We start from the raw sequence: 8,858 nt of genomic DNA on the forward strand, positions 1-8,858 counted from the left end.
CGAGGCTCAATGCTTAGCCAAAGGTTGGTTCATGTTCCGTTTCGAGGATAAGGAGGCGGCAGAGTGGGTGTTGGAACGAAATTGGATCATAGGGAATATACCGGTTTTGATGAAGAAATGGAGTCCCCTCTTTGATGCTCTCAAGGAGAGAACCGATGAATTTCCGGTATGGGTGAGGGCTCCAGGCCTCCCCTCGTTTTTATGGACAGAAGTTGTGTTCAAAGCAATTGGTAACAGACTGGGATCCTTCCTCGAAGCTGATATGTCTTTTTTGGAGACGAAGAACAGAGCAATGTCCCGCATTCTGGTGAGTCTTAATCCGAGCAGTGGCCTCGCTCAAAAGATTAATTTGTAGTACAAAGAATATGTGTTTGAGCAGCTCTTAGATTACGAGCATTTTCCCTTTAGGTGCCATCGTTGTCATGAGTATGGGCACCTAGCCAAGGATTGCCCGCTGCTCAGAAGAAGGAGACGATTTCGGAGGACTTCTGTTTTGAGAGAACCAGTTTTAAATCGGGCACAACCTCCTCAGGAGAAAGAAGGAATGGCGAACCAGACAGTTGAAGAAATGGAGATCGAGGGGAACCAGAAAGAGCCAGTGTCGGAAGATCCCCAGATCCAAGAGGCGGCATAGAACAATGAACCCCCTTCGGCGGAAGTAGCGGAGGAGCATGCCAAGGTCGCAACGGCAGATCAAAATCCTATCAGAGACTCGGATAAGGGTATGTGCTTAGGCTCCCTTTCTTTATCTCTTAAAATTCCTGAGCATAATTCAAATTCTATGCATATTTCTCCCTCAATTTCCCCCTCACAAAACATGGGCCTAAATGAGAACACTGAACCTGCAAACATTTATCCTGATATCGATTCAATTTCGGCTGCCATGCCGACTCTGGATTTGAATTGTGAAGAAAAGTGGCCTCCTCTTGCTCCCTTGATTCCCCATACCCCGTGCCCCTATAACTTAAGATCTATGGGAGGAAAGTCCGGGGTGCATGATTTTGTTGGGGGCTTAGGACAGTCACTCTCCCAAAGTTCTGCTAAGAACAAGAGAGGCAGAAAATCGGACCTTTCTAAGGCAAAGCTAAAAGCCAAGCTGGATGTAGCTAATGGAAAACAACACTCTATCCCTGGGGTTCTTAGAGCTGTGCAGCCCCCCGAACATGTTATCAAATGATTTTGTCCTCCTGGAATTGTAGAGGTTTGGCCAGTAAACCCAAGAAACTGGCCCTGAGAGACTGGATCCTAAACTCTAAAGCTGACATTGTTTTTCTTCAAGAAACTTTGGGGAAAGGTGCAGAGGTGGAAACTATGCTAAAGGCCCTCCTACCAGGATGGACCTTTATCGCTATAGACTCATCAGGTCATTCCGGGGGTCTTGCAATCAGGTTTAAAGAAGGAAGAATAAAAGTCATCAATCAGTGGGGGACGAAGCAAGCTTTGGGCATGGAGGTTCTATCTCCTGTTTTCTCCCTCCCCTTTTCAATTGTAAACATCTATGGCCCTTGTCAAGGAAGGGAGATTTTCTGGGTCGATCTGATGGCAAAATCTTTAATGAAGTCTTCTATGTTGATTATGGGAGGTGACCTAAACTTCTCAATAGGACGAGCTGAGGCATGGGGTCCTTCAGCCAGGGAAGACCCCTTGTCGAATTTCTTTCACAACCTCCTCCTGGATAACAATCTCACAGATCCCTCCCCGATCAAACTCAAGCCCACCTGGAGAAACAGAAGAGCAGGGGAGGATCGGATTGCCAAAAGATTAGACCGCTTTCTTCTATCCGAGGACCTAATATCAAAAGCACCTATCCTCAGGCAGTGGGTAGAGGAGGTAGGCAATTCAGACCACTTTCCTATTTTTTTGGATCTATCCTTCCCCCCCCCCAAAGCCTCCTGCCCCTTTCAAATTCAACTCTTCCTGGCTTCAAGATCCATCTTTCAGCATTCTTTTTAAGGAAACGTGGATCCACCCGGACAGGAATGCAAGAGAGGACAAAAGCTTCCTGTTCATGGAGAACCTTAAAAGATTGAAAAAAGTGACTACATCCTGGGCAAAGGACAGGAAGCTGAAACAGAATGAAGAACTGTCTAAAATAAGGGAGGAGTTGAAGAATCTGGAGAGCATTGAGGGGGATGGATATTTCTCGCAGGCCTCAAAGGATAGAATCCTTCACCTGGAGAAGCTCCAAAACAAAATTCTTTTAGACAAGGAAGAAGAATGGAGGCTCAAGAGTAGGGCAATATGGCTAAAATCAGGAGATGAAAATACTAGTTTTTTTCACAACTATGCAAAAGGAAGAAAATCTGTAAATACCATTTGGAGCCTTAAAGATGAAGAAGGAAGGGAGGCCAGTTCTTTTTCAGACCTCTCGGATTTAGGAAAGAGACATTTTCAGAGAATTTTTTCTGATCCGGGAGAGGCCACCATAGCAGAAGTCATTAGGACAGCTCAATGTTTTCCGAGATTTGTAGAGGAGGAAGAAGCAGAAGAGCTATCAATACCTGTTTCCAAGGAGGAGGTTGAAGCAGCGATGAAAATAATGGCCAAAGACAAAAGTCCTGGCCCTGATGGTTGGACCATCGAACTCTTCCTCTATTTCTTTGACCTTATAGGCTCTGAAATCACTGATGTAGTAGAAGAGTCAAGACAGAAAGGAGAAGTCTACAGATTCAACCTTTATAGCTCTCATTCCAAAGAAGGATGATCCGGAGAACTTTGAAGATTTTAGACCAATCTCCCTGTGTAATTGTATATACAAAATCATCGCCAAGGTGATTGCTATCAGAATTGTTCCTATCTTGTCAAAAAACATATCAATGGAACAATTTGGGTTTCTAGATGGAAGACAAATTCATGAAGCCATTGGAGTAGCTCAGGAGGTAATTCACAGTGTCAGACAAAAGAAAAAGAAGGGTGCGGTTCTAAAAATAGACCTATCCAAAGCATATGACCGAATCAACTGGCTTTATCTCCGGATGCTGCTGACTCATTTGGGTTTTAACTATTCTTTCACCAGCTGGATTATGGGATGTATTACAAATGTCAGTTTTGTTGTTCTGATCAATGGAGCAGCCTCCCCTTTTTTCAATAGCCAAAGAGGCCTTAGGCAGGGCTGCCCTTTATCACCGCTCCTGTTCCTGCTAGTGGCAGAAGGTCTGAGCAGATTGATTCACAAAGCCAGAAGAGAGGAGAAGGTAAAAGGTATCGAGGTAGCAATAAACCTTTTCATCACTCATCTGCTTTTTGTCGATGACATTTTGATTTTTTCAAATGGAACATCTAACGAAATTAAGGAGTTTAAAAGCATTTTTGATCTCTTTTTGAAAGCCACTGGAATGCAGATAAACTCTAGGAAATCTCAAGTCTGTGTGGCAGATCTTGACAGAAGAGAAAGAGCCAGAATGACCAATCTTTTTTCTTTCCCTCTTCAGCCTCTGGACACCCCTTTCAAATATTTGGGTTTCTGGCTAAAGCCAGTAGCATACAAGAAAGAGGATTGGAACTGGCTCATAGCAAAGATAGAAGCCAGAATCAATCATTGGAGTTTCAGGTGGCTTTCCAGAGCAGGCAGATTGACCCTCATCAAATCAGTCTTGTTAGCCATCCCAGTATACTGGGCAGCTTTAACTTGGGTCCCCAAAGGAGTGTTGGAGAAAATCAGAAGGATTTGTTGCAGATTTTTATGGGCAGGTTCAAAAGAAAATTCTGTTCTTCCCTGGGTGGCATGGGATAAGCTGGCTAGGCCAAAAGAATGGGGAGGATGGGGAATTAAAAGACTCCCTGAGTTCAGTCTATCCCTGGCAGCAAAATCCGGCTGGAGACTAATCTCGATGGAGAATCTTTGGACAAAGGTGGTTAAAAGAAAGTATATAGACCCAGTTCCTTTGGAAGACTGGATTCGGAGCCAGGAAAAGAAAAAGAAGAACATCTCAGTCATTTGGAAGGCCACATTGGAGGCTTTCTCTGTGATAGAACAAGGACTGGCTTGGAAAGTGGGAGATGGAAGTCATATAAGAATCGGCAGGGACCCCTGGGTAGGTTGTAATGAAGCTTTTGCCTTGTCACCTGGTTTTCTCAGACATCTTGACAGCAAAGGAATTTTTACTCTAAACCAGGTGGAGAAAGTAGGCCATTCTACCATATGGGGACAGGCTTGGAAAAATGATGAAGATTTAGGTATAAATATCAGATGGAAGAACGAATGGGCTTCCTTCACTCAAGAGCTCCATCGTTCTCATGTCAGGCTTAAAAATGAACCTGACCTGCTGATTTGGACGCAGGGGAAAACTGGAGAATACTCCCCAAAGGATGGGTACACTTACTTAATGAAACTGAAAGGCTGGGGCATTCCCGAGTGGTGGTCGAAAAACATTTGGAAGTTAAAAAGCCCGGCAAAGGCCAGGATTTTCCTATGGTGCATGCTAAAAAGAAAAATCCCAACCTAGGACATTTTACAAGCCAGATACTTAGTTGGTCCAGGAAGATGTCCATTATGCAAATCTAATGAGGAATCAATAAGTCATCTTTTTACATCATGTACAGTTTCTTTAAAGATATGGGAAGAGCTAACTTGCTTGCTCAATGTAAAGGCCCAGTGGGGGTCAGATCCTTTGGAAGAAGCATGGAGGAAATGGTGGCAGAATTTCTCGGAAGGAAACATGAGAAACCTACCTCTTGTATTCTTTTGGGGTGTATGGCTTGCGAGAAACAAAAGTTTGTTTCAAGACAAGATCATCCCTACATCCGTCATAGCCATAAACTGCGCAGCCATATACTCTGCTATCCCAGCCCCTGAAGCAAAAAATCCACCAAATCGTGACAAGCCTGTTATTATCAAGGAGGTTATTCCTTGGGCTTTTTTTGATGGAGCTTCCCAGAATAACAAGGCTGGAGCTGGGCTATGCATTCATATGAACTCTGATCACTCCCTAAAAGCTTCTGTAGGTCTTGGACCTGGGTCAAACAATTATGCTGAGTTGTCTGCTTTGCGCCTTCTTTTATGCTGGTTACTACAAAGAAACATCTCCAGTATTCAAATCTTCGGCGATTCTCTGAATGTCATAAAATGGGTTAATGGGAATGCATCTTGTCAAAACCAGATTCTGAAGACTCTATTAGAAGAAATTTTGCTTTTAAAGTCCTCTTTTAACAGCTTTAACATCTGTCATATTTATAGGGATAAAAATGAAGAAGCAGACCAACTTTCTAAAGCTGGTTTACAGCAAGTTATGGGCAGCTGGACAATAGAGGAACACAGTCAGGGGCAACAATCCACTTCTCATCAGCCCCCTTTTGCTCCTCCTCAGTGAGCGCGGATCGTCTTCCTTCTTTTTTGCTTATAGTTTTTTTCATGGGCATAATGTATATCTGTTACAGTTTTTCCTTTATATTTTTGTAAATTTCTACATGAGCTCTACAAACAGAACTTCAAAAAAAAAAAAAAAAAAAAAACTTCTATATATTTTTCAGATGTATTTAAAAAACGTTTATATGGACAGACATGTAAGGGGTTTTTTTCCTTCACTGAAGGACACCCCAAGGTTTTCACCAGGTTTTTGTATGTACTTAAGCCTCCGGAAGAGAGGAAGGCTAGACAGCTACTGTTTTCGCAGCATCAAAACAGGACTGAGTTTTTGTTTTTTACTTTCAAATAGACCAAATCAGCACAATGTGAGCCATCAGATCTGCTCAAAGCTCCTTCAGAATGTAAACTTTTTATTTGTGTTAATAAAAAGTTTTGCTTTTTTCTTCGGAAAAAAAAAAAAAAAAAAAAAATCAACCATGAAATACACACGTTCCCTGGAACAATACACATAAATTTTATTACCTCAATGTATAGAGTTAACAAAAATGTGTGTACGCCTCCAGACACTTAGTATGCGCATTAGTATTAGATAAAGATTCAATTCAGACAGGGTGTTAGTAGCTGAGTTCCAACATATAGTTGATCAAGACACAATGTTTTGGCCATAGCTGATCAACAATGCCTGCCTGTAATTGATGAAGAAATCTAAAATATCCAGGAGTAGGATTTATTTAGAAGGGTAAAATCACTAAAAGCATGATGCTTTAAAAATTTTAAGGCTTACTTCAGGTCTGCTTCAGAGTAGCCTATATGAAGGGTAAGTGTTTTGTTCCAACATGGATCCTTCCTCAAAGTGCATCGAGCAATGTAGATGGCAGCAACAACGAGCATTGATAGAATGTACTTGCTCATTATGTACTGAAGCAAACACAGTTCAACCAAGAATAATGCCAGATTTTCCATCTGAATAATAGATAGTACGACTTGTTAGTACAGCAGGGTATTATTAGGAATACAATGAAGAAAAGTAATTTAAAACATGAATGCTAGATTTTATGAGGCATTTTCAAAAGTAGATTTGATCAATGCCACATAGGCTGCTTTCAACAATATAAAAAGTGGTGTCATTCAAGACTTTACCACTTTGTTGGAATCAACTGCCTTTAGAAACCTGAGAAGGAATACATATGGAGTGGGAACTGTAAGCTTGAAGTTTAGTTGCTTTAATATCGTAGACTCCTGCGAAGAGTTATTATCAATTGATCAGTCAATTTGAATGTTTGGAGACTATGTTGCAATCAATGACAAAGAATTATCAGTTAGAGCTAATTACCATGGCCACTATCTGTTCTGTGGATGAAGTCATTGACCTGTAGCCAAGTATAAACCAGCTCTTATCAATATTGTGTTACCTATTATAATATAATTTTTGTGCTAATTCCAGCATAAAGCGTAATCTTCTATAGGAGTAGATATTGCTGGTGTATGTACTTTTATACAGCCAACAAAGTGTTCTTTTAATTAGATATATACACATCCTTTCTTACAGATGTCAGCAAGTCATCCTACCTGTGGAGGACAGACTTCTTCATATTTGCTAGCTATAAACATTGCAGCGATAGCAAGTAATGGCAAATTCTTCCTTGCAATACTCTGAATAGAAAGGTATCTATCAATGATGTTCACAGTGAGATACAACGTCTCTGGCATTAATTCCAATTCCAGATGCACCTGAAAATTTTAAGATTTTGATGTCAAGCCTAAGAGATAGACCATATAAATCTCTTTTAGATCTAAGTTTGACAGCAAATGGAAGTTGGAACTAGCATAGGAGCAAAGTTGTACCTCCACCAACCAACCAATTGTGACTGCCCTCATCTTTGCGTTGATTTTAACCTAGTTTCTCAAATAATCTGGAGGCACGCAACTCACGTCCTGGGCATACATGAATGCCAAATTTTAGTTAAGGAAAATAAAACTTTACCTTCACCCTATCAAGAAACTGCAATCATTGACAGAGAAACATACCTCAATTGTCCTATATAATGTGTATATATCTTCAACGTATTCAACAACTGCCAATTGGTTTTTAATGTTTCCATCATCAATGCTAGGAAGCACCTGATGGGAATCCCTGAATGCATCCTGAAATACATTCATCAAGATTATTAATCATTTTCATCCAACTTACATCATAAATAAACACAACACTAACTTGAGGCTATCAAGATAACTAATCATTTTCATCCAACTTACAACATGACTAAACACAAAGTTATCTTAAGGTTATAAAACTTGCTAGTAATTTGGAGTGCACATGGATACTCTTTGGTTTGTGTATATTTGTTGAACAAGAACAAGAAAAGTATAATAGAGTGACACAGACGTCACTTTGAGATGTTAGCATTGCAGTCTTTGGTTTGTGTAGATTTGTTGAACAAGAATAAGAAAAGTATAAGAGAGTGACACAGACCTCACTTTGACATGTTAGCATTGTAGTCAATGATGGTGCAGTGTGTTTCCTGGCTTTCAATTGGCTAGGTCTTTCTAATCCCCCCTCTTGTGCACTTGAGTCAATGTTATCACTAATACAAATGACAGTGTCATCACTGGTGGTGCAATTGTCATCATTGGGTAAGTTGGCAAGGCATAAAAAAGCAACATAGCCATGACATGGATCTGAATACTTCTCATGAACATATCTCAGCTCATTTCTTCCTGCACTTAAGTGGAAGTCAACCATGAAGTTTGCACATTCCCTGGAACAAGTAAAATGTTATTCCTTAACAATGTACAGGGTTAACTAAATGTGCACACATCCCAGACAGTTTGATGTGCACATTTGTCAATCTTTCCCATATGTAGAATTAGATACAATTTCAGACAAGTTGCCAGTAAATTAGTGTTGTAGCAGGTCCACTAGGTTTTGGATATATAATCTACGGATTGCGTAATTCATGGAAATTCCTAAGATATTTAGGAGTAAGTATCCTTTGGAAGATTAAACTCATTAAAAGCATGGTGCCTTGAGAGCTAGAATACTTACTTGAGATCTTCTTTTGAGTAGCCTGTGTGAAGAGCAAGTGTTTTACTCCAACATGGATCCTTCTTCAAAGTGCATTGAGTAGTGTAGACAGTAGCAGCAGCAAGGATTGATGGACTGTATTTGATAATTTTGTAATGAAGCAAACACAGCTCAACCAAGTAAAATGCTAGATTTTCTATCTGAACCATGCGATAATACATTTTAATTTTTAACAGTAAAGGAGAGGATTATTAGGAAATACAATGAAGAAAAGAAATTTAAACCAAAATCTCAATTTTCTAGAAGCATTTTGAAAGTCAATTTGATCAATACATCAGAATATTATTCTGACAATACAAAAGAAACAGTGGAGTTCATCACTTTACCACTCTGTCAGGACCAGCTGCCTTGAGAAACCTGACAAGGAATACATATGGAGTGGGAACGATAAGATTGAATTCCAATCGATTTAATATTGTATGCTCCTGCCAGGTATCATTATCAACGTATCAATCACACTGAATCTTT

General features: G+C 40.3%; 1 protein-coding gene across 1 annotated transcript; it reads left to right on the top strand.

The window, feature by feature from the left end:
- The first annotated feature begins 3,023 nt into the window (after window positions 1-3,023).
- Window positions 3,024-5,309, top strand: LOC149161837 (uncharacterized). Its single transcript, XM_089435015.1, has 3 exons — window positions 3,024-4,176; window positions 4,281-4,414; window positions 4,554-5,309. The coding sequence occupies exons 1-3, from the start codon at window positions 3,024-3,026 to the stop codon at window positions 5,307-5,309; spliced, it is 2,043 nt and encodes a 680-aa protein (XP_089291141.1).
- The last annotated feature ends 3,549 nt before the right edge of the window (window positions 5,310-8,858 follow it).

The sequence above is a fragment of the Pinus tabuliformis genome, chromosome 5_2 (assembly GCF_031772625.1).
Source record: "Pinus tabuliformis cultivar Carrire ecotype Pingquan chromosome 5_2, CPIR1, whole genome shotgun sequence".
NCBI classification, from domain to species: Eukaryota; Viridiplantae; Streptophyta; class Pinopsida; order Pinales; family Pinaceae; genus Pinus; species Pinus tabuliformis.